At 56.4% G+C, this 21,889-nt stretch overlaps 3 protein-coding genes across 9 annotated transcripts in view; 2 read left to right on the top strand and 1 right to left on the bottom strand.

Annotated features, from left to right (window-relative positions):
* Nucleotides 1-1,610: 1,610 nt before the first annotated feature.
* Nucleotides 1,611-9,554, top strand: PACSIN3 (protein kinase C and casein kinase substrate in neurons 3). Of its 4 annotated transcripts, XM_082410815.1 has the most exons (11): nt 1,806-1,821; nt 4,775-4,849; nt 5,098-5,186; nt 5,340-5,496; nt 6,254-6,489; nt 6,604-6,759; nt 7,338-7,513; nt 7,654-7,774; nt 7,948-8,084; nt 8,496-8,617; nt 9,013-9,554. In XM_082410815.1, exons 3-11 carry the CDS (start codon nt 5,133-5,135, stop codon nt 9,126-9,128), a joined length of 1,275 nt encoding a protein of 424 aa, XP_082266941.1. In that variant the 5' UTR covers nt 1,806-1,821; nt 4,775-4,849; nt 5,098-5,132; the 3' UTR covers nt 9,129-9,554. The 4 variants fall into 4 exon arrangements, with proteins under 4 accessions (XP_082266944.1, XP_082266941.1, XP_082266942.1 ...); XM_082410818.1 differs by lacking the exon at nt 4,775-4,849 and having other exon boundaries at nt 1,611-1,821; XM_082410816.1 differs by lacking the exons at nt 1,806-1,821; nt 4,775-4,849 and adding an exon at nt 3,647-3,754.
* Nucleotides 9,555-10,204: 650 nt separating this feature from the next.
* ARFGAP2 (ARF GTPase activating protein 2) lies at nt 10,205-20,973 on the top strand. 4 transcript variants are annotated; one of them, XM_082410768.1, is made up of 17 exons: nt 10,205-10,353; nt 10,524-10,642; nt 11,163-11,235; nt 11,760-11,891; nt 11,976-12,056; nt 12,873-12,954; nt 13,245-13,301; nt 13,942-13,983; nt 14,346-14,398; nt 14,849-14,985; nt 15,085-15,216; nt 17,637-17,765; nt 17,845-17,979; nt 18,645-18,771; nt 18,931-19,028; nt 19,129-19,243; nt 19,717-20,973. In XM_082410768.1, the coding sequence occupies exons 1-17, from the start codon at nt 10,282-10,284 to the stop codon at nt 19,735-19,737; spliced, it is 1,605 nt and encodes a 534-aa protein (XP_082266894.1). In that variant the 5' UTR covers nt 10,205-10,281; the 3' UTR covers nt 19,738-20,973. The 4 variants fall into 4 exon arrangements, with proteins under 4 accessions (XP_082266894.1, XP_082266896.1, XP_082266895.1 ...); XM_082410770.1 differs by lacking the exon at nt 11,976-12,056; XM_082410769.1 differs by lacking the exon at nt 13,942-13,983.
* The window catches only part of CSTPP1 (centriolar satellite-associated tubulin polyglutamylase complex regulator 1), a 211,196-nt gene continuing 207,272 nt past the window's right edge, over nt 17,966-21,889 (bottom strand). The window contains exon 9 of the mRNA XM_082410841.1: nt 17,966-18,086. Within this exon, the coding sequence (XP_082266967.1) occupies nt 18,077-18,086 (10 nt within the window). The 3' untranslated portion in view covers nt 17,966-18,076. The remainder of the gene's footprint in view (nt 18,087-21,889) is intronic.

Here is a 21,889-nt window from a genome sequence, read left to right as displayed (position 1 = left end):
TCCTGTAATTAATTTCATTCTTGTGTTTTCACACTTTCTCACCAGGTGCCTAAAGCCCCCAGGCACTTGGTGGGATGTTAACTGATTTTGAATAATACAAAACAGTATGGCTGTCATTAGATATTACCTCAGCTCCTCTCATTTGCAGTCGTTTTATAATCATTAATTGGCTGGGGCACATGCCCGTTTGGGAGGTCAGCCCAGTCACCTGTCATGTTTCATAGAGGTAGAAACAGAGATATGGAGAAAAGGGACTTGTCCAAGCCCCAACAGAGAGTGGGTGTTGAAACTTGTTTCAGAAGCTGCACCCTGAGAGCGCCAAGGCCAGGATCCACTACTCTGTTACGATTGGCCAAACGCGGCTTGTCTCGGGTGCCCCACAGGCGGTTTCACCCTCCCACAAGGACTGCGGAGCGAGTCAGCCCTCAGCGGCTAAAATTACCACCTGAAATTACCCGCCATTCTCTTCAGGGCCCCTTTCCATTTTACGAGCGGATTTATCTGCACAAAGAACGCGTCCGTGATTACTCCCGGATTTAGAAACTACATAGTTTTGCTATTTTTAAAGCCGCCGTTTACAAATCCGTGCACACGTACTCGCACTCCTCGGGGAGTGGGGGTGGGATGGGCTTGCGGGGAGTGAGGACGAAGAGTACGTGCTGGAAAGAGAACAGCGTGGCTCTTGGCTTCCCAGAGCGCCGCGCGGTCCCCTGGGGGCGCACTCCTCGGAGCGCGCGGCGGGGTTCGCAACCGCCAGCCATGTGCGCGGTCTAGACCCTCTGAGTGCCCCCGGCGTCGGACCGCGCAGACCTGCGCTCCCTCCCGCCTGCCTGGCGGAGGGCAAGACCGCCTGGTCACCGGGCCCAGGAGGGAGAGGGAGGGGCGGGGAGACCGAGCAGGTGGCGATTAGGTCAGCCTCAGAACATTCTTGGACCGCTCCAGTGGATATAAATAACCGATGGACAGGCTCCGAAAAATCCCGGGGTGGGGGGCAAGGGGGTGAGGAAGAGGGATTTATTAAGGGGCAGGGGAGTGGCATCGTGGTGATCTGCAAAGATCTACTAACAAAGTGGGTGGAGGGGCGAAGGGATTTAAGAATGAATCGTGGTACAAAATCTGGGAATAAGAACACGGAGGGGGAGGAGCTCGTGCCGTTCTGCCCCACCTCCACTACTTGTCTGCCCAGTCCTCAGAATGGGCCCTTGGATTGGAAAGGAGGGCTGTGCAAGGAAAGGGCACGGCTTTGGAGTCCCGACCCTGCCCGACTACAGATCCTGTGCAAGCTACTAAAGGTCACTGAGCCTCAGTTTTTGCATCTATACAATGGGACTCCTAATGCTTACAAGGGGATGGTTGTGAGCCTCGTGGGAGTTAAGAAAGGTGTGCTTAGCAAAAAGAGTAAGGCAGGGTAGCCCCCAGGCCTCCCTCCAAAGGGATCCAGTGCAGGCCCGATCCCTTCGCGTTTCCACCGGTCTCCCAGGCTCTGCGGAGGCCGGGGAGGGGCAAAGCCGAAATCTGACTCCCTATAGCCACGCGGTGCCACCCTGGGGAGTCGGCCCTGGCGCTTCTCAGGCGGGAGCCGAGACCCCACGGCCCGAGCCCAGGGAAGCGCCGGTCGCTGCTATGCCGGCAGCCCCTGCCCCGGCCGCTGGCCGGTGGGGTTGCGGCCGCAGCAGCGAGGAGAGGGCGGGGCCGGGGGCTGGGCTTCCCGGGGGAGGGCCCGGCGCGCACCGGGAGGCGGCGGACCCGGCCCGGGAGCGGCAGGACTTGGGCCGGAGCGTGGCCGGACCCCCACCCGCCGAGGCGCCCAGGGAGGACGCGGTGAGTGCTGCCCGGGCGGGGCGGGGAGGCGGCGGCGGGAGCCGCGGCTCGAGCACGCCCTCTCCTCCTCCCGCTCCTGAAGTTTGCAATGGCAGTGACTCCCTCCCCGGGAGCCCCCGGCCACCGCGCTCTGCGGGAGGACAGCAAGAGCTGCCGCCGAGCCGAAGGGGTGTATTATCTGCGGCGCCGCGCACCGGGCGGGGACCTGCCGGGGAGAGGGAGGCGTCGGGGCTGGCGGGCCACACCATCTCCTGGGGCCCCTAAAAGGCCCCAATCCGCCCTGGGACCCCAGTAGGGGCCTTACTCCCCAGCGACCCCTCGCCCTTAGCAAAGGGCCCCAATTCCTGGGGCCGCAACCCCGGGCAACCATCTGGAATTCAAGGCCGCACCGGCCAAGGCTGGGTGCGCCCCCTCCCCTCAGCGATGACCGGCTGGCCCCACCCCCGCCGAGACCAAGTTCAACAAGTTTGCCCAAGAAGTCCTAGCTACAGCCTCCATGGCTAGGCCTGGCCCGGCCGCTCCGCGTGGGCTCCATGGGCTCCGGGTCGTGCAGCGCCGGGCCCGCAAGAGGGCCAGGTCGAAGGGAGCCGTCCTTAAGGGTTGAGGTTAGAGACGGCAGACCCCGGCCTCCGAGGTTTGGTGTGAGCGCTCCGGCTTTGGAGCGCGTCATCAGGGAGCAGGCACCTCAGGCGGCAGGTCGGGTTTCCAAAAGCGCCCCTTTGTTATGCCCCTCCCTGGCCCTGCCTCCTCTTCTTTCCCCGCGCCACCTCCTCCCCCAGCCTCCCGGGCCTCTCTGGCTGCTGGTTCCAGTCGCTCTTGCCCAAGTACCCCTCTCTGGACCAGTCGACCGGCCCCTTCTGTGCCTTCAAATCCTCGGGCTGCGGACAGATCGGGAGGGGCAGCTGGGAGAAGAGGTCCTGAGGCCAAGCCTGTGCCTCAGGACAGAGGATGGGCAGGGCAGGGCAGCAGTGCTCCCTCCCAGGGGCATGTCCCCGGCTCCTGGAAAGGGTGGGGGCTGGTCTAGTTGGGGGTACATACCAGCCTCAGGTAAGGGAGTGGGTTCTTCCCTGAACTCCAAGACTCCCTACCTTGGCTTAGAAAGCTGTGAGAAGACCCTGCCAAGCCCCAGAAGACTTGTCCCAGCCCAGTAGGTGCTGACTCCCTGGGCTGGGAAGGTTCATTATCTGCTTTCTGAGCGCTTGCCTGTGGCAGAGCATGTTCTGGGGACCAATCTGGGTCTCTGCTGGGGTCAGGAGGCACAGGGTGCTGGCCCTTCTCCGCAGGGGCCAAGGCACAAGGCCCACCCCTGCTGCTAGGTCCCGTGGGGCAGTGGGGCCTGGCTGTGCCTGGGGCTCGGGCTTGTGTTTGCTCTGGGAGGCCGAAGGGAGCAGTGCCAGCCCTGCACACACAGCTTGCTCTGTTCTGGGGCCAGAGAGAGGGAACGGGTGGGGGGCAGCTCTCCCAGGAGCCAGGAGCACAGAGGCTGGAGCAGGCAGGGGGCCCAGGCCCCTGGATGCCTGACTGGGACAGCTCTGAGGCCCTGGGATTTACAGCTGCAGCTCGGTTTCTCTCCATCTGGTTGGCAAGTCCTTTCTGGGTAAGTGGGACAGCCTCAAGAGGAAGCAAGGGGAAGTGCTGAGGACCCTGGTGGGGCCAGCTGCCCTGCTCCTCTCCTGCTCCGGGCCCAGGCACCTCCACTGTAGGCCTGAGCTCTCCCTCCTGTTAGCTGAGTGGTGGAAGCCCACTCAGGCCATGCTTTCTCGAAGCTGCTCTAGCCAGTGGGTTTCCTGGTCTTCAGGTGGATGTCATTTGTTTTTTCATTCAGCTACTAACTCACTCCAGTGCCTGCAGAAACACAAACTGGACCCTCAGGAAGTCTCTGCCAGTGACTGGGGACAGATCCTGTAGTCACGACCCAGTGGGATATAGAGGGGTGAGAGAGGGGTGGGAGCTGGGGATGGAGGAATGGGCAGGGGGCTGGAGAAGGCGCCTCACTCTGAGTTTTGAAGGAAGGGGAGGGATTTATCAGTTTGGGGGGTGCTGTGATAGAGCCCTGCTTTGGGAGCAACAAGCACACCATCCTCCTGGGTCTGGCGGTGTCCCTTGGGCTTGCTCAGAAGAGGAAGTGATTTCCTTCTAGGGGCTTGAATTGATGCTGGGGACAGCTGAGACCCTGCCCAGAGACAGGAGGGGAGTGGCCGCATGCCACTGTGTCCTCTAGCCCCTGGGGGTGGTGGCTCTGGGGTTGGAATCTGCTTTGTCCTCCTCCGCAGTTCTGGAGCACACTGTCATAACTGGCTGATCACCTGTCTGACACCCCGTGCTGCCCCATACTCTGGGCTTTTTGAGGGTGGGGCTGAGTTACTCATTATCCACGGAGCCCTTTGGGACCTCATAGTGGGTGCTGTGGAGCAGGATGAGTGTCCCTTGTGACTGCCGGGCCCCTCACATTTCTTGTTCATTGCCTGGTTTGAGTCTTGTACCAGCCCTGGCACAGAAGCAGACCAGGAGGCGGAATGTCCATCTTAGGAGGGAGCTGAAGCCCCTTAAGAGAGGACAGTATAATGCACTTGCTCAAGCTTCATGGCCAAGATAAGACTCAGGCCTCTTGGCTCCCAGTCTGCTCTTCCCAGCACGGGGAGCTACTGCAGTGTGGCTGGGCACCCTCTGACCTGGCCTGGTCTGGTAAAGGGTCGCCTTGTTCAAGAAGAGGCCACAGAGCCCTGGCTTGGGCAGGCGTCCTCTTGTCTCATCTGCGGTTGGGGCAGTGAGAGGCTCTCTGCCCACTACCCACCCCCGCCGGCCATGTAATCCCCAGCTGGACCATGTGACCCGACTAGCATTCTCCTGGTTGGAATCTGGCGCTTCTGACAGCAGTTGCTATATCGGGGGAGCTGGGCACCGCCCTGGACACTGTCAGCTCCACCCTCACCCCCTGCTTTGCTCTTGTTAGCTCCAAGGCAGAATCACAGTGGCAGCTTTGAGAGTTGGATACACCCAGGTCCCTGAAGTGAGCTCTAGGCCCCAGGTACATGGAGTGAGGTGGTGGGGAGGGCAGACCAGGGTGAGAGGAGGAGCTTTGAAACTTCCATCTTTGCCCCCACCCTGGGCCCTCCTGGGGACTTCCAGACCCCTGCCTGCTAAGTCCTGGCTTTTAACAGTTCCTTGGGTAGTGGGGATGGCAGTGGGGGGCAAAAGCCAGGGATAGGAGAGGGTCTTTTCCTATCCCCAAAAGTGTGTGTCTGGCTTCCCTGCTTACCCCTCTGCCCTCTACAGCTCTAACCGCCACCATTCCGTGCTGCGGGGACACCATGGCTCCAGAGGAAGATGCTGGAGGGGAGGCCCTAGAGGGCAGTTTCTGGGAGGTGAGCAGCTGGGTCCCAGGTTTGGGGGTGGCACGGAAATGCTCACCCCTCTCTGGGCCCAGTCATCTGTCCAAGGGAGGAGCCTAGCTGTCAGCCCCGGCCCTTGACGGGGGCTTCTCCCTGGTGACACCATCCTTCTCGTATCCTCCGCAGGCCGGCAACTACAGGCGGACGGTGCAGCGGGTGGAGGATGGGCATCGGCTCTGTGGGGACCTGGTCAGCTGCTTCCAGGAGCGCGCCCGCATCGAGAAGGCCTATGCCCAGCAGCTGGCCGAATGGGCCCGCAAGTGGAGGGGCTCCGTGGAGAAGGGTGAGCCTGTGCTTGGGCCTCACTGGGAGAAGAGGGCTGCCGAGGGTGGGGTGACCAGGCAAGGCAGCTTCTTTTTGCACCTCTCGTGGAAAAGTTCGAGGCTTCCACGTCTGCCTTCCCTTTAAAGCGAGACGATCCTCCTGGTTATTCTTACAGCTGTGCTGTTAGAGTTCCCAAAGTACCGTCATGAGTCATTTTGATATTTCTAACAACCCTATAATGGAGATGGTCTTCTTCTACCCATTTTTCAGAGGAGAATGTGGCAGTTCAGAGAGGCTAAGTGACTTGCCTGAAGTCACACAGCTAAGAAGAACTAAAGCTTGAGCCCAGGCCTTCTGACTCAGGAGCTTGAGATCTTTCCATCCAAACAAGCTGCCTTCCTTGGGGACGGACACTAGTTCTTCCCTCTGAGGCAATAGAGTATAGTGGATTATACCACAGACCTGGGTTTGAATTTCAGCTCCAATTGTAGCCGTAATGCTTTGGGCAATTAATTTCACTTCTCTGGGCTGCCTTTTTGCTTGTTCCATGTTGTTTGTGACACTGTCTTCACGATGGTGGATGAGACAAGGATCCAGTGAGATCTCGTCTGTCCAGGTACAGATTAGGTATTCAGTGAGCAGCAGCTGACATCATGTGTTGTTCATCTTTGCACTTCTGCTCCATGTCTGGCACTCGGAGCAGCACCCGACGAGAGGGGGTGGGCTCACTGCAAGGGGCATCCCCGGCCCAGGCCAAGCCCCTTCCCTCCCTGCAGGCCCTCAGTACGGCACGCTGGAGAAGGCCTGGCATGCCTTCTTCACTGCGGCCGAGCGGCTGAGCGCCCTGCACCTGGAGGTGCGGGAGAAGCTGCACGGCCAGGACAGCGAGCGGGTGCGCGCCTGGCAGCGGGGGGCCTTCCACCGGCCTGTGCTGGGCGGCTTCCGCGAGAGCCGGGCTGCCGAGGACGGCTTCCGCAAGGCCCAGAAGCCCTGGCTGAAGAGGCTGAAGGAGGTGAGCCTGGGCGGGATGGGCAGCAGAGGCACACGCCTTCCTGGGTCGGCCTGGGGCTAGAGGGGGCCAGAGCGTGGCATGCAGGGTCCAGAGTGGTCCCTGTGTGTGTGCCAGGTCGAGGCTTCCAAGAAGAGCTACCACGCGGCCCGGAAGGAGGAGAAGACAGCCCAGACTCGGGAGAGCCACGCGAAGGCAGACAGCGCCGTCTCCCAGGAGCAGCTGCGGAAGCTGCAGGAGCGGGTGGAACGCTGCTCCAAGGAGTCCGAGAAGGTACTGGCTGAGGGACTGGGCCGGCCCAGGTCAGGGCTTCCTGAGTGCCTTTTCCCATCCCCAGCAGTTGTATTGCTCTCATCCTCACCTGCCACCTTCTCTCCAGATTATCAGTTAAGGGAGGAACCTGAGAAAGATGATGCTTTACTCAGGAGAGAAAGGGTGTGGTTTCGGGCACTGGGATAATCTTCGCAGTTGTGGAGAACTTCCCAGCTCCTTTCCTTTCACAGTGTCCCACCTGGGACAAGTTCTCACATTGTCTACCCTGCAGAGCGCCCTTCCTCCAGCTCTGCACATCGACATCCTCCCTGTCCTCTGAGGTGCTGCTCAGTTTCCACCTCTTCCGGGAAGCCTCTTCTGATTTCTCCCACTGCTCCCCATAGGTTGACCTCATCTCACTCTCCACCAGACTCTTAAAGCTGCCGTGCCTGAATGTCACCCCCCTTGTTAGGCTCCTGGGGTTCCTCGAGGACAGGAGCCAGGTTTTGGGACCCTGGTGCCTAGCCCACAGCAGGTGCTCAGTAAATACTAGCAGTACAAGGTCTTGTCCTCACCAGACCCCCTCCTCTCCCACCCAGATGAAAACCCAGTACGAGCAGACACTGGTGGAGCTGCATCGTTACACCCCACGCTACATGGAGGACATGGAGCAGGCCTTCGAGACCTGCCAGGCTGCCGAGCGCCAGCGGCTTCTCTTCTTCAAGGATATGCTGCTCACCTTACACCAGCACCTTGACCTCTCCAGCAGTGAGAGGTACGGCCTGCAGGGTGGGCGTGGAGATCTGGGTGATGCTGGGTCTCCTCCATCTCCCCTGGGCTCTGGCTGGGCCGAATGAGATTGGGGTGCGCAGAGGCCCAGGGCTTCCCAGCCTGAGGGTTGTGCCTGGGGCACAGGTTCCACGAACTCCACCGAGACCTGCATCAGGGCATCGAGGCAGCCAGCGACAGGGAGGATCTGCGGTGGTGGCGCAGCACCCACGGGCCGGGCATGGCCATGAACTGGCCCCAGTTTGAGGTACGTGTTCCAGGCAGGCTGGGGCTGGGAGGTGGGGTGGGCTCCCACTGGGCTCAGCCTGGACCTCAGGAGGGAGGCTGGGGCTTGGGATGAAGGAGGTCAAGGTGGTCTGGGTGGTCCTGGCGGCCACCAGAGCCTGCAGCCCCGCCTGACCCTGAACGCTGTCCCCACAGGAGTGGTCCTTGGACACACAGAGGACAATCAGCCGGAAGGAGAAGGGTGGCCGGAGCCCTGACGAGGTTACTCTGACCAGCATCGTACCCACAAGAGATGGCGCTGCATCCCCACCCCAGTCCCTGGGGTCCCCAGGGTGAGAGCCAGGATTCGGGCTGTGGGAAGGAAGCAGCTCTGCCCCCTGCTCTGCCCTCCTTCCTCTGTCCCTTCCCTTCATTCCCGTCACACCTGAAGTGGGTTGAAAATCGGTTCCAGGTACCTTAGGACATGCTTATGAGTTGTAATGATGCCAGTTTTTATGGTGGTTTAGATTTGCCTGGCGTTTCCCACATTCCCTCTCATCTACTGCTCATGTCAGCTCTGTGTGGCAGGAAGTGTGCCTGAGCTTGCAGGCATTCATGGCAGAGGTCAGGCTAGAATCTTGCAGCTTTTCCCCACCTGCCTCTCCCTGGATTCCTCCAGGAGGTGAGCCCTTGGCCCTGAGTCCTAGGCTCTCTGCTCATGTTCCTTGTGCCCTGAGACTGCCCCTTTGTCCTTCCCTCTCTAGCAGCGGGCAGGATGAGGAGTGGTCAGATGAGGAGAACCCCCGGAAGGTTGCTACGGGGGTCCGGGTGCGGGCACTCTATGACTACGCGGGCCAGGAAGCTGATGAGCTGAGCTTCCGAGCAGGTACCCTGGAACTCCTTTCTTGATCCTTTCCAGACTTCAGCCCCTCCACCCCTTTCCCCTGCCCCTTTACTAGCCTGAGCAGGACTGTGGAAAAGGGAAGCCAGACATCCACTTATCAAGGGCCAGTTCTCTGACTCTTAAGGCTGCTCTGGGTCCAGCCCCCAGGAGTCAGAGTGTCCGCTTGGAGTCCTCATCTGCCTCTCAAAGTCATCAGCTGGGGCCTGACTGCTGCACTCAGGGTGGGGGGTGGAGTGCTGACTTTGACCTCCCTCTGCCTGAGCCAGGTCTCTTCTAGCTGGGTTCTCCGACTACCCCCTCCCCCTCAGTCCTTGACCCAATTGCAGGAATGGGGCTGGGCCAGGACAATTGCCAGTGACCAATCCCCCTTCTCGCAGGGGAGGAGCTGCTGAAGATGAGCGAGGAGGATGAGCAGGGCTGGTGTCAGGGCCAGCTGCAGAGTGGCAGGATTGGCCTGTACCCTGCCAACTACGTGGAGTGTGTGGGGGCCTGACCTGCCCTGGCAGCCCTTCTGCAACGTTTCTCCACCCTGGGTCAGAGGCCAGCTTGTCTGGACAGCCGGACCTGAGGGCCCTGAACCATCCTGCCCCTGCTGCCCCTCTGTCCCTTGAGGAGGGAGGAAGTCCTGGGACCCAGGGAACGGGAGGGGCCTGTGTCTAAGAAGGGACTGGTAGGGAAGGGCCAACTGAGTCTAGGCTGAGGGGAAGATGGGGAGGTCAGGAGGTGACAGAAGGGCCCAGGGGTGCCTGGGCCTCCCCAAGAGTCCTCCAGTCTCCCCAGGAGCTGTGGACGCAGTTCCTGATCTCTGTGTTTTGGGGTTCCTGGGGTTGGCTTGGGGTGAGTGTAGTTCTGGGCTAGCAGCACTCTTTTGTGGCTTGTTCTAGTGTGTATTAAACTTGGAAGAAAAACCAAAACAAAACAGGCTTGTGTGCATCTGTTTCGCTATTCCACCCTTGCCAGGCTGCCGAGGGCATCTGGAGAGAGGCACTGAGGGGAGGTCGTGGGCCTGGACTATATTGGGGGGGGGGGCGGGGGTTGGGCGAAGGTCTGCCAGCCTGGTACCTGTTCTGGGACTTCGGGGTGGAAGTCCACCGAAGTAACCTGGGGTGGAAGGGACTCGAGATCAGAGTTGGTGTGAGCCATCCAGGCTTGGTGGAGACTGGGGGCTGAGTTCTGAGCCGGGCGGGAGCCCAGCCCGTTTATCTTCCAGTCCAGGCCGGCGGGACTACGAATGCTTGGTAGGACTGTTAATCATTACTCACCATTCGGGAACTGGCCTGAGCTAGGGCCGCGTGCGGGTCCTCGCAACCCACGCTTCTGTGAGGTGGCTCCACCTTCTGGGGATGGCGGGGCCTGCGGGCGGCTCTGCGGCGAGCTTTGGGTCTGTGGGCCGGCCGTCGCCCCGCCCCGGCTGCGGATTGGCCCCGGCGCGGCGCGGCGTGGATTCGGGCGACCTCGTGGGGCCCGGGACGCTGACGTCTCGGCGCCAGCTCCGCCCGCCGCCCATTGGTCCAGATCGGGACAAATCACTCCACCCCTCGGCGGGCCGGCCCCCGCTGAGGCCCACCCACTGTGCCGCCTTTGCGGACGCGGATTGGCCCGTGACGGGACCCGTCGATCGCGCTGGTGTCTGGGAAGGAGAGAAAATGGCGGCCGAGCCGAGCAAGACAGAGATCCAGACCCTTTTTAAGAGGCTTCGCGCAATTCCGACCAACAAGGTGCGTGAGAGGGAGGCGCCCAGCGCCCGGCGCCGGCCGAGAGGGACTCTCCCGGCTCCCCTGGTTTCTGAGGGAGGGAGAGGGCCCGGCGCGGGCTGTTTTCCTGGGGTGTCAGCGCCCGGCCTCGACTCGGGGCCCCTGACCATTCGCCCATCTCCTTCTCCACCCAGGCCTGCTTTGACTGTGGCGCCAAGAATCCGAGTTGGGCCAGCATCACGTACGGTGTGTTCTTGTGCATTGACTGTTCCGGGGTGCATCGCTCCCTGGGCGTCCATCTCAGCTTCATCAGGTGGGGTCTCTTCGCGGTCGGCCGGGACTGGGTGGTCAGCAGGGGAGAGTGGCTGCCTGGACTTGGACCGCCCTGAGTTTGGTGTTCGCCAGCTTCTCACGGGAGGCAGCCGCCAGCGTGGGCCCCTTGTTACACAGGCGGTTCGTCTCCGCGTCTGGGTCAAAACTCCGTTATTTCCTGGTGGTCAAACTCGACACTCCAAGCGTTAGTTTCAGGGAAAAGTTATCTGCGTTGTTCTTGTTGCTGATGCACTGGAGCGAGACTGTGGCTTGTCCTTAAGGGAAAGGCCGAGTCCAAGCTTCGACCTCCTTTCGCATCTGGAAAATAATTAGTACCTTTTGGGTTAGATGAATGAAGAGCAAAGCTTTCCTGGACAGGGTAGAGTGGAGGAAACAGGGAGGTGGCTGATGAATATTTCCAGGGTGCCTACTGCAGCCCGAGGCCAAATGACAGGTGTGGGTCTGCCAGGGAAGCGTCTCCTGGAACCTGCTGGTAGGTGACACACAGCCCTTGCACACAGGTCCACAGAGTTGGATTCCAACTGGAACTGGTTCCAGCTGAGGTGTATGCAGGTCGGCGGGAATGCCAATGCGGTAAAGCTCCTCCTTACCATCCTCCTGCCCCCGTTCTCCTGCCTGGGTACTGACTTTACAGTGACTTCTTGGAGGCCCTCTCAGTTTCTCTGTTCAGAGGATTCTCTGGTCTATGGCAACACTGTACACTATTCTCTAAACTTGGAGATTGGTCGTTGTTCTTTTCAAAGGAGCTTTGGGTTCAAACTAAACTGGACAGACGTTCTTGGGGGTAGAGGCCAAGGGAGTTGGGGCCTCCACAGTTGTCTGGGTCTCGTGGGCCTGGATGAAGGATGGGCAGAGTGGGTACAGCATGCTGTCCTCAGGCAGAGTTGAGTGAGGTCTGGGCTTCAGTCATTCATCGTAGAGGATGATGGGAGGCTGTGTTTTTTGTAGGAGTTTCTGAGGAACTTTATGAAAAACTGCTGGTGTCAATAGAGCGTATTGTCCTGTATAAGTAATAACCAGACTGTTAGAAGGAGGTACCTCTTTTGCTCTGGGGAGAATCACCTGTAGCACGTTCTCCTCTCTTCTTTGCTCACCAGACAGCCTTCTTCCGCCAACATGGATGCATAGCCAGTGATGCCAACACCAAATATAATAGCCGAGCTGCCCAGATGTACCGGGAAAAGATCCGGCAGCTGGGGAGTGCGGCCCTGGCTAGGCATGGCACTGATGTAAGTGCCTGTTCTCCCGGGCCGGGGTCGTGGGGTAACGGGGAATATTCAGAGTCCTGTGTTTCAGTTGTGTCTTCTCTCCAGCTTTGGATAGACAATGTGAGTAGTGCTCCCAGTCACTCCCCAGAGAAGAAGGACTCTGATTTCTTCTCGGAACACACTCAAGTGAGTGCCCGCGAGGAACGTTTCCCACAGTTGTTCCTGACAGGTGGTTTACTTACTGAGGCCAAGGCCCACGGTCATGGGCATGGATTCCATTCGCCTTGGTGTGATACCTCATACAGGGAATGTTTGGGGCCCACTGCTGGATAGACTCAGGTGTTTCCTCTTCCCATGAGTAGGGGTGCAATGTGGCCCTCCTTAGGAACACACCCCTGTAAGCTGGGGTGGTAGGGAGTACGAGAAGCTTCTTAAAGGCTTGAGGTATCAGGAACCCCAGATAACTTTTCCTGGATTCTTCCCCTATGAGAAAGGCACTGTGCTTGGGCACAATGAAGGGATTCCCTCCCAAGCAACCTACCCCTGGGAGGAGGTTTCCCCTCTTCCCACCCCCTGGGTGCTGAAGTCAGACTCTGTTTGAATCCCTGCTCCTCTACTTAGTCTTTCTAGTGTGGTGGCTAAGACACCTAACCTCAGTCTCTAAGATGGAGAACGTATCTACCTCATAGGCTTGTTGTGATAATTAAACATATTTACATGTAAAAACCCTTTAGACTTGTACCTGGCACATGGTGAGTGCCCGATGTAATTATTAAATTAGGGGAATGGGTTTTGGCTCTAAGTAAATAGTGAAGGGGTGGAGGTGGCTGCTAGTTTTGTGCTGCTTTCTTCCATAGTGAATAGCAACTATAATTTTGATTGCTGACCTCCAGTATTCTTTCCTCATGGGCTTGGAGTAGGGCCTTGTACCCACAAGGTATTTGGCGCTCTTTGCCAGCAGGAATGGTGGCTCATCAAGGCTTCTGTCATCTGGCTTTTCAGCCCCCTGCCTGGAATGCACCAGCCACGGACCCATCAGAGACCCAGCAGCCAACCCCATCTGCAGAGAGCAGTGGCCTGGCACGTGAGTTTAGCCCAGATTCCAACTATGTGCCTTGGTCCTGGCAAAGGACTTGGGGCTAGGAATGGGACACCTGGCCAAGGTAATGGGAGTGAGGGGTCTCCTACTATCTCTGGGTGGGCTGGGATTCACTTAAGTCCCTCGGAGGAGGTGGTGGGCATTCTTTCTCTATTTTGGTGGCCTCAGAAAGCTGAGGAAAGCCGGTGCTCCTACTTTTACCCCGTCACTTCCCTTAAGGGGAGGTCATAGGAAGTTTTGAGTCTCCCACCTGATTCCCATCATTGCGTCCACAGAGCCGGAGCACGGCCCCAACATGGAGCTGCTTGGCACCTCACCCAAAGCTTCTCTGGGTCAGTATGCCAGCTGGCAGGTGTGGGGTGCCTGGGAGAGGGTGGGCCTCGGGGGTTCTTTTCAGATCTGCTGCTGCCTGATCACGTGGACTGAGGTCCCAGGAGACTGAGCATCTGATCTCTCTGGAGTGGGGCTTGGGATTGAAGTTGTGGCTGCAACATCGACCACAAGGACTTGAGGGCAGGCCCTTGGCGGCTGGTGTCCCAGGCCTGGGGTCTGCCTCTGGGGCTGGGGCTGGGGCTGGCCAGCGTGAGGCCGGACACCTAACCCTGGGGGCTGAGGCAGGATTGGCCTGTCTGGTCCATTTCATGAGAAGGGGGACAACTCTGAGCTGTTAATGGCTGGAGGCAACATTGTCCTTTCTCGGCCAGTCCCTGGCCTTTCAGCTCTTTTCTACTCTTTTCTTGATGTCCTTCAGACTTAGTTCAGGGTGAACAGTCCCTTTGCTGCCCTGGTTTGTTTTGTCGACCTTTGGGGATTGGGGCAGGAAGCCAGCAGAATGACCGTCAGTCTGACCCCATGGGAAGGCTGGGCATGGCCTGGTCTGGAGTGAGGCTCTGTAGAGGCCTTTGGGCTTGGGAGCTATATGGAGGCTCTGAGGTGGGACCCCCTGTTAGCCACAAGTCTGTTTTTCTCCAGAGTCCATGTATCTGTCACCTAAAGGGGCTCTTCCTGCCAGAGGTAACCAACAGCTGCTTGGGGAGCCCCTTGCACGCCCGCTCCCTGCTCTAGGAGCCAAGGCTGGTGTTTGGTGCTGCCCCTGCCTGGCAGTCTTCGTGTTGGGTCAGGGACTTTGTCTCTGGTGCTTCAGGTCTAGGTTCTTAGGTCCATCGGCTGGGAATCAGTAACCTCCTCTAACCTCGTCTGTCTTGGCTTGGACGTCCTGACACCATTGGTTGGAGCTGGTGGTGGCAGCTTTGCCTTCCCCTGCCTGAAGCTGTTCTTTGTAGAAGCTCTTGCCAGGAAGCTGCATGATGTGGACTGAGCTGCTGCCTTTGACCTCCCTTTGTCTCTGCTCACGCCCCACCCTCTTCCTCACACAGAACTGAAAACCTCCCTCATTGGCAAGAAGAAGCCAGCAGCAGCTAAGAAAGGGGTAGGTGGGGATTGGCAGTATGGCAGAGTGGTTAGGAGCTGGAGTCAGGCGCCTGGGTTCCCCCTTTGACCTGACCAGTTACTGGCTGTATGACTGGTAAAGGTGCTTAGCTTCTCTGCACCTGATCTGTGAGGGACTGTCAAGATGCTTGTCTCTAAGGGGCTCCTGGGAGGAGTCAGTGAGATTGTGCCCATAAGTGCTTGGCACATCCCGGGCCTGGTAGCGTTAGCCGTTGTCCTCTGGCCCCCAGGCCTCTGCTGGGGTTGTGTGGGCCACCTGAGGCTCAGCTCCAGCAGAACCACTGTTCTCCCTCTCCACCATGCTGACGGGGCTCCTATTTTTTTTATAGTAAACTTTAAGAAGGAACCTTTTCCTTGTGGGTGTTTCCATGCCAGGGAGGGGATAGAAGGCATTGTGGTTGGCAAAGCTCTCATCACATAATTCTGCCAGCTGGGTGCCAAGAAAGGCCTAGGGGCCCAGAAGGTGAGCAGCCAGAGTTTCAGCGAGATTGAGCGGCAGGCCCAGGTGGCAGAGAAGCTCCGTGAGCAGCAGGCGGCTGACGCCAAGCAGCAGGCCGAGGAGTCTGTGTGAGTGTTTGCCATAGGCGCCCAGCGCTTACGGGATTGGGTGGGCAGGTAGGACAGGTCGGGATGGTGCCGGCCTCTGACACGTTTGTTCCCCCTAAGGGTTGCCTCCATGCGTCTGGCCTACCAGGAGCTTCAGATTGACCGTAAGAAGGAGGAGAAGAAGCTACAGAATCTGGAAGGGAAGAAGCGAGAGCAGGCAGAGAGGTTGGGCATGGGACTCGTGTCCCGAAGGTGAGGCTCAGCTTTGGGGTGTGGCAGGGAAATGCCACTGTTCCCCTGGGAACCATTGGAGGTTCTTCCCAGCAATTTGGGGTTCTAGGCTTAGTCTTCCTCCAAGGCTGAATAGATGACTTTGCTTATTGTCTTCAAGCCCCTAGTGTAGTGCTTGGCACATAGTAGGTACATGCTCGCTAAGTATTTGTTGAACGAATGAAACACAGGATCAGGTGCTCTTTTGATATGTCCAAGAAACTAGAGTGGTATTTCTTTTTCTTTTGTTTTAAAAAAAAATATTTATTTATTTATTTATTTATTTGGCCGCACTGGGTCTTAGTTGCGGCATGTGGGATCTTTAGTTGTGGCATGTGGGCTCTAAGTTGCGGCATGCGGGATCTAGTTTCCTGACCAGGGATTAAACCTGGGCCCCCTGCATTGGGAGCATGGAGTCTTAACCACTGGACCACCAGGGAAGTCTCTAGGGTGGTGTTTCTTAAAAAGGGTGCTAACGGCACTTTGAATGGCAGGACAGTTTTCTCAGGAGCTTCCCAAGAATCGCAGGGCTTTCAGCATTCGTAATACCTGTCCCCTAAATGCCATTAGTGTTACCAGATACCGTAACACCCAGAAATACCCCCAGACATTCAAATGCCCTTTGGTTGGGTGGTACCCTTCCTGTTTTAGGACCACTGGGTTTATGTTGCTGTGGTTTTCTTAAAAAAAAAAAAAAGAACAAGGGCTGCTAACCAGTTCTCTTATGCATTTTGTTTGCTTTACAATAAGAGTTAGCGTCTAGAGATTTCAGTAATACTAGATTTTTTATCCCTCTTAAAAATTGGAATATCTGGCAGCACCAGGGTGAGCAATCCTGGCTACAGTGAGCTTGTGCTAAGTGGTGTCTGCTCCTTTCCAGGGGGCGTGAGCTTCGCCAATGGCCTTATTTACTTAAACACAGCAGTCCTATACAGGACTGTTTTCCCTTTTTACAAATGAGAAAATTGAGACTCAGAGCAGTTAAGCAATTTGCCTAAAGCCCAAAAATCTAGTAATTGATACAACTAGATTTTGAACATAGAACTGTTTGATTTCATATTTAGTATTTGTAGCCATTATGCTCTACTTCTTTGGAAGAAGATACAGCTGGGTATTTCTACTTAATCTTCAGGACATGGCCAGTTGGATTTAAGTTATTCCCTTTTAGTCTGTGTGCTACTAGTGTAACCCACAGCTAATCAGGGAGACAAAATTTTATCCCAAAAGGACTTTCCTCTTCCCTGTTTGGTCACAGGAATGACTGGATTAAAGGGTATATTTAAAAATTTTTTTTCTTTTTTGTACTGCAGTAGAATCATTTAAACCCAGCCCATCTTATTTAAAACCCTATTGCAAAATATTCACTCCTTGGAGTACCACCAACCAAAAGTGGTAGATATTTTTTAATGAATTTATTTAAATGAAACTAATCATTAAAAGCTTCTGTGGAGCTTAACACAGGAGGGAAGAGAGGCATCACGAGTTGGTACTGGCTGCCAAATTCAATGCCTCTTCTCATTGGGAAACCAAATAGCAGATCCAGGTTTTAGTGCGTAAGGCCAGACTCTCTACTTTGAAATGCTTTCTTCTTTAAAAAAAAAAAAAAAAAAAAAAAACGGATGGGATAATTAAGAACTCATCCTTTGATGCCATTAGACTCATTTCCCTGGTTCTGGGGCATTTTTCATCTTTTTTGTTTTATGCGTCTATCTTGGTGAAGGATGTGGCTTATGGTGCAGCAAGTTGAGGCCAGAAAGCACTATTATTTGGTGCACATTATCGTTAAAATTGAAACAGGCCAAACAGTCATTTGTCAGGGAAACCCTACTTTGAGAAAACAAAGCTGATGTATTGACAGGTGAGGAGTGCTCTCCAGTTTAGCACAGTTGCTGGCACTCCCTGCTGGGTCTTGCCCAGCCCTGGGCACAGTCAGGGGAAGAAGGTTCTGGGTGGTGCTCAGTGAAGGAGAACCCAGGTTTCTGCCAGCAGCTGGGCATCTTCTCTTCTCTTTTTTTTTTTTTAAATAAATGTATTTATTTTATTTATTTTTGGCTGCGTTGTGTCTTCGTTGCTGCGCTCGGGCTTTCTGTAGTTGCAGCGAGCAGGGGCTGCTCTTCGTTGTGGTGTGGGCTTCTCATCGCGGTGGCTTCTCTTGTTGCGGAGCACGGGCTCTAGTCGCACAGGCTTCGGTAGTTGTGGCTCGTGAGCTCTAGAGCGCAGGCTCAGTAGTTGTGGTGCACGGGCTTAGTCGCTCCACGGCATGTGGGATCTTCCCAGACCAGGGCTTGAACCTGTGTCCCCTGCATTGGCAGGCAGATTCTTAACCACTGCGCCACCAGGGAAGCCCTGGGCATCTTATCTTGTGCAGTGACACTGATGCTCACTCCTGCTTTTCTCCACAGTTCTGTCTCCCACTCGGTGCTGTCTGAGATGCAGGTGATCGAGCAGGAAACCCCAGTGAGTGCAAAATCCTCCCGCTCACAGCTGGACTTGTTTGACGATGTTGGTACTTTCGCCTCTGGACCCCCAAAGTAAGGCTATTGTTGGGGTGCAGACTTGGCTACCATGTTCCTCATCAAGCTTCTCTGAGCCACTGTACTGTCTCCCCAGGTACAAGGACAACCCCTTTTCCTTGGGGGAGAGTTTTGGTTCCCGCTGGGATACAGATGCTGCCTGGGGTATGGACAGGATGGAGGAGAAGGAGCCGGAAGTGACTGTCTCAAGCATCCGGCCCATTTCAGACAGGTGGAGTGCTCTAGGGCAGCTGTCCAGTAGGATGATCTGTGACGGTGGCAGTGTCCTGTATCTGCACCGTTTGCTGTGGTAGCCACCAAGTATGTGGCTAGTGAGTCCTGAAAAAGTGTCTAGGGTTAATTGAGGAACTGAGTTTTTAATTTAATTTGAATAAATTTGAATAGCCACATGTGGCTAGTGGCTACCAGATTAGAGAGTGCAGGAATCAGGCTTTGGTTTGAGCTGTGCTCTACCATCGCAGGAAGCCTAGTAGCCTCTTGTGCTTGAGGTCCATTTCTCCGGCAGGAGGAGCCTGATTTTATGCTTCAGTTCTGACCTCCCAAGGATTATGTGTCTCTGGCCTTCATCTAGTAATTTTTTAAAAGCATATTCCATGTTAATCGGTGTAGTCCTTAACTGATAAATTATCTGCAAATAATCCATTTGTAAAATGGGGACATAACTAATGACTTCAGAGCTGACATAAGGATTAAATGTAATGAAACTTATAAGACACCTAGCTCAGTGTCTGTGTCAGTGCTAGGTGGGACTGACCGTACACCTTTTCAGCCACACTGGGATGCTTTTGAGAGTAAAAGGGGGGTAATGCTATAGTGATACTATTGCCTGGTAGCAATGGGAGGAGTCAGAGCTGTTGTCCCACGTCCACCCCTCAGAGTCACAAACCGGAGGGAAGTGGAAAGCAGGAGCTCAGGCCTTGAGTCGAGTGAAGCACGACAGAAATTTGCAGGAGCCAAAGCCATCTCATCTGACATGTTCTTTGGGCGGGAGGTGGATACTGAGGTAAGTAGAGTTGTCCGCTTACCTGAGCCTGGAGGCAGCAGGTAGAAGCAGAGTTTCTTCCCTACTGTTTTGGGCTTTGGCACCAGGGTGGCTGGGCCTGGATGAGTTCTTGGGTCATTGGCCCAGAGGCCCCGAGGCCCTGCGTTTCCTTCACCGCAGCATGAAGCCAGGTCCCGGCTACAGCGGCTCTCAGGCAGCAGTGCCATCAGCTCTTCGGACCTCTTTGGGGACATGGATGGCGCTCATGGAGCAGGTAGGTGCCAAGCGAAGCCTGCGAGCAGAGCTGGAGGGCCCCCTGGACTGGGACGGGCTTCCTGCCGGGCTCTGGGTCACCCTTTCCCTTGCTTTGACAGGTAGTGTGTCTCTGGGGAACGTGCTGCCCACCGCTGACATTGCCCAGTTTAAGCAGGGTGTCAGGTCTGTGGCCGGGAAGATGGCCGTGCTGGCCAATGGTGTGATGAATTCTTTGCAGGTGAGGCTGGGACTGCTTGACCTGGGGTGGGAGGAGACCGAAGGGTGATGCTTGGAAGTTGGCCTTCTCCACCACATGCAGACGTAGCTGCATGGTAGCCCTCAGCCCGAGATAGCATTTTCTTTTCCTGAAGGGCAGCTTCCTTCCTTTGAGCTTGGTACCAGGGCTGGGCCTCTTCCTAAGACGATGCCATGTCTGCAGTGATTTTCCCCCACTCTTGTCATCTGTACTGTTTCTCCTCCCTCTCCAGCTTCTGTGAGATCAGGCAGGGCTTCCCGCTTGGGATCTGGCCACAACCCCTTTCCTGGGTCACAGTAAAATAGAAAACAATCTCTGCCAGGGTGAGATTGGTGCCTGATTCCCCTGCCTGCCAGTACCCCAGTCCTGTGGGGTGTGTTGGGGGAGGGTGTGCACGCTGGAAAGCTGATGCAGGTTAGAGACTCTGACTTTGTTTTTTCTTTCCCCATCCCCAGGATCGCTATGGTTCCTACTGATCCAGGCTCCATGGCTCAGACATATGGTGGTGACAGCAGCAAAAACCTCATGATTCCTAGGCCTGGGATGCTTGCCTTGTGGAAGCTGGGGAGGAATTGTTATTTTATACCTGTGGTGTGTGAGTGGGTGGCCTTTGAGGATCTCGGGTGAGGGATGGGCAGTATCAGCCCCAGACCTCTGCCTGGAGATTGAGCCCTGTATTCTCTTCTTCTCACACTCCCACCCCTGTGTGCTAGATTATTGTTAACCCAGTCCTGCCCCTAAAGCTGCTGCTCACTTGTCCTGCCACACTGGGAGTGAGGGGAGGGAGTTCCCTCAGGATGGCTTATCCTGGGTCCAGGCCTTCCCCGAGTAGGGAAAGTAAAAAGTATAAGGCTTTTTGGCTGGCTCTAGGATCCTTCCAGCTTGTCTGGGGGTTTGGCCCCTGTCCTCTGGAGCCAGCAGGGAGGTCTAGAAAGAGTTCTGCTGTAGATCGGCCCCCAGGGGAGGGAGGCTCTGGACTTGGCTGCTGCTGTTGCTGCTCCAGGGGTCTCTTCCGGGCACCAGGAGAGGGCAGGGGAGGGGAAGGACCTTCGTCTGGGCCTTACTGAGGCCTAGAGACTTTACCTGGTACCGAAAGGTTTCATTTGGGATCAGACTGGAGGCCCGAGTGATCTTCTCCTGTCTCACTGCCCCTTTTTACAGTGATCACTTGGAGGATTACTTCTCCTCCTGGGTGTCTTGGAGTCCTCCCATACCATCCACTGTGGACCACAGGACCCTCTGTCCCCTCCTGAGACTCTGTCCCTTCTTCTCTTGCTTGGTGGCCATGGTGGGTCTCATCTGCCCTGTGCTCTGCTCTGGATGCTGTGAGTGTAAAGCTGGCAAAGAAAGCAGAGGACGTGAGGGACAGAAGGCAGGCTCCTGGGGCTCAGCTTTCTTCCTCTGCATCATCTGGGTCTTGGGGCCTGGACAGCACCCCACCACTGAGAGCTTGAGGCACCTACAGAGCTGCAGGTCTCACCCCTCTGGGCCACACACTGTCATCCTTGGTGCCATCGTCCCCTGCCGTGCCGGCAGCCTGGGCCCGCCCCACCCCGTGGTTGAGGGTTGAGGTCCCAAGCAACACAGACCACTGTTCCCACCACCTCCTCACCCAAAGGGATGTGACTTTCTTTCTGGACTGTTTGTATTGAAACTAAGTGGTGTCAAATAAAGCCCTGACAGGGCCCTAGGCCTCTGTTGGTCTGAGTGAAGTAGTGTCCTCTCTGGATCCTGCCTCCCTGCCCAGTGCAAGCCCCTCGCCTCATTCTCTGGGCTCCCACCAACATGGGTAGGGCGTCGGTGCCGAAGCTGAGGGCACTCTCACCGGGGCCTCCAGCTTGTCCCTTCTCTGAAAGCCAAAGGCCCCCAGCTCCTCGGCCCTGTGCTGCTGTGAGGTACGGTGCAGCCTCGACCTCACCACCCTGTGGCACGTGGAGGACAGAGCTGGTATTAGTTGGCCCTTTAACTCACCCACTGAGCCATATGGCTGCAGGCAGGCGAGCGACTTCAGCAGTGTACACCTCATCCCAACGGTAGGCTTGGTTGGGGATGTGTGTGTCAGTGGAGTTAAAAGAAAACACAGACCTTAATGGAACCCTTTTCAATCTTTTAAATCTAGGAAGAAAGGATGTGTGTGTGTGTGTAAACCCCTGGCTTGGCAACCGTTTTCCCCTGTAAGGGCTTTTGGAACATCTCTGTGTCACCTTAGGGGTCTTCGGGGTACAATTGTAAACCACTGGTCTGGGAGATGGGTGATTTGAAAGGATGGGTGGAGGGAGCCATGGGGGCTCTAAGCCAGTGATTTCCAAAGTGTGGATCTTGGAGCTTTGGAATCATCTGGAGTGTTCATGATGGAGATTTCTGTGCCCCACCCCAAGCTGGAGCTTGGTCATCTGCGTTGTAAGCAAGCTCCCCAGGTGACTGATGCATGTCAGGATTTTCTAACTGCTCTCATCAGCTGGAGGCTGCAGATGACTGGTCCTGAGTCCTCACCACATGGCTTGGAACTCCCAGTCCTGGCCCGGTGCTGCAGAGCTTTGGGAGCCAGTCCCTGTAACTATCCAGGGGTGCTGGTCTGTGCAGGGAGGAGCCCAGGAAAATGTGTGTGCTCAGTGGCTTCAGAGGAAG

The sequence above is a fragment of the Balaenoptera physalus genome, assembly GCF_965194825.1.
Source record: "Balaenoptera physalus genome assembly, chromosome: 10".
Classification (NCBI taxonomy): Eukaryota; Metazoa; Chordata; class Mammalia; order Artiodactyla; family Balaenopteridae; genus Balaenoptera; species Balaenoptera physalus.
Note: the sequence above shows the minus strand (reverse complement) of the source record. Positions and strands in the feature narration are given on the sequence as shown.

What these genes read in the sequence shown, in the direction of transcription:
- PACSIN3 (XM_082410818.1), top strand. Translation starts at nt 5,133, where the DNA reads ATGGCTCCAGAGGAAGATGCTGGAGGGGAGGCCCTAGAGGGCAGTTTC. An exon ending in TAGAGGGCAGTTTCTGGGAG is followed by an intron (nt 5,187 to 5,339) that starts GTGAGCAGCTGG and finishes TATCCTCCGCAG; the next exon opens with GCCGGCAACTACAGGCGGAC. An exon ending in GCTCCAAGGAGTCCGAGAAG is followed by an intron (nt 6,760 to 7,337) that starts GTACTGGCTGAG and finishes TCTCCCACCCAG; the next exon opens with ATGAAAACCCAGTACGAGCA.
- ARFGAP2 (XM_082410768.1), top strand. Translation starts at nt 10,282, where the DNA reads ATGGCGGCCGAGCCGAGCAAGACAGAGATCCAGACCCTTTTTAAGAGG. An exon ending in TCGGCGGGAATGCCAATGCG is followed by an intron (nt 11,236 to 11,759) that starts GTAAAGCTCCTC and finishes TTTGCTCACCAG; the next exon opens with ACAGCCTTCTTCCGCCAACA. An exon ending in GTGTGATGAATTCTTTGCAG is followed by an intron (nt 19,244 to 19,716) that starts GTGAGGCTGGGA and finishes CCCCATCCCCAG; the next exon opens with GATCGCTATGGTTCCTACTG.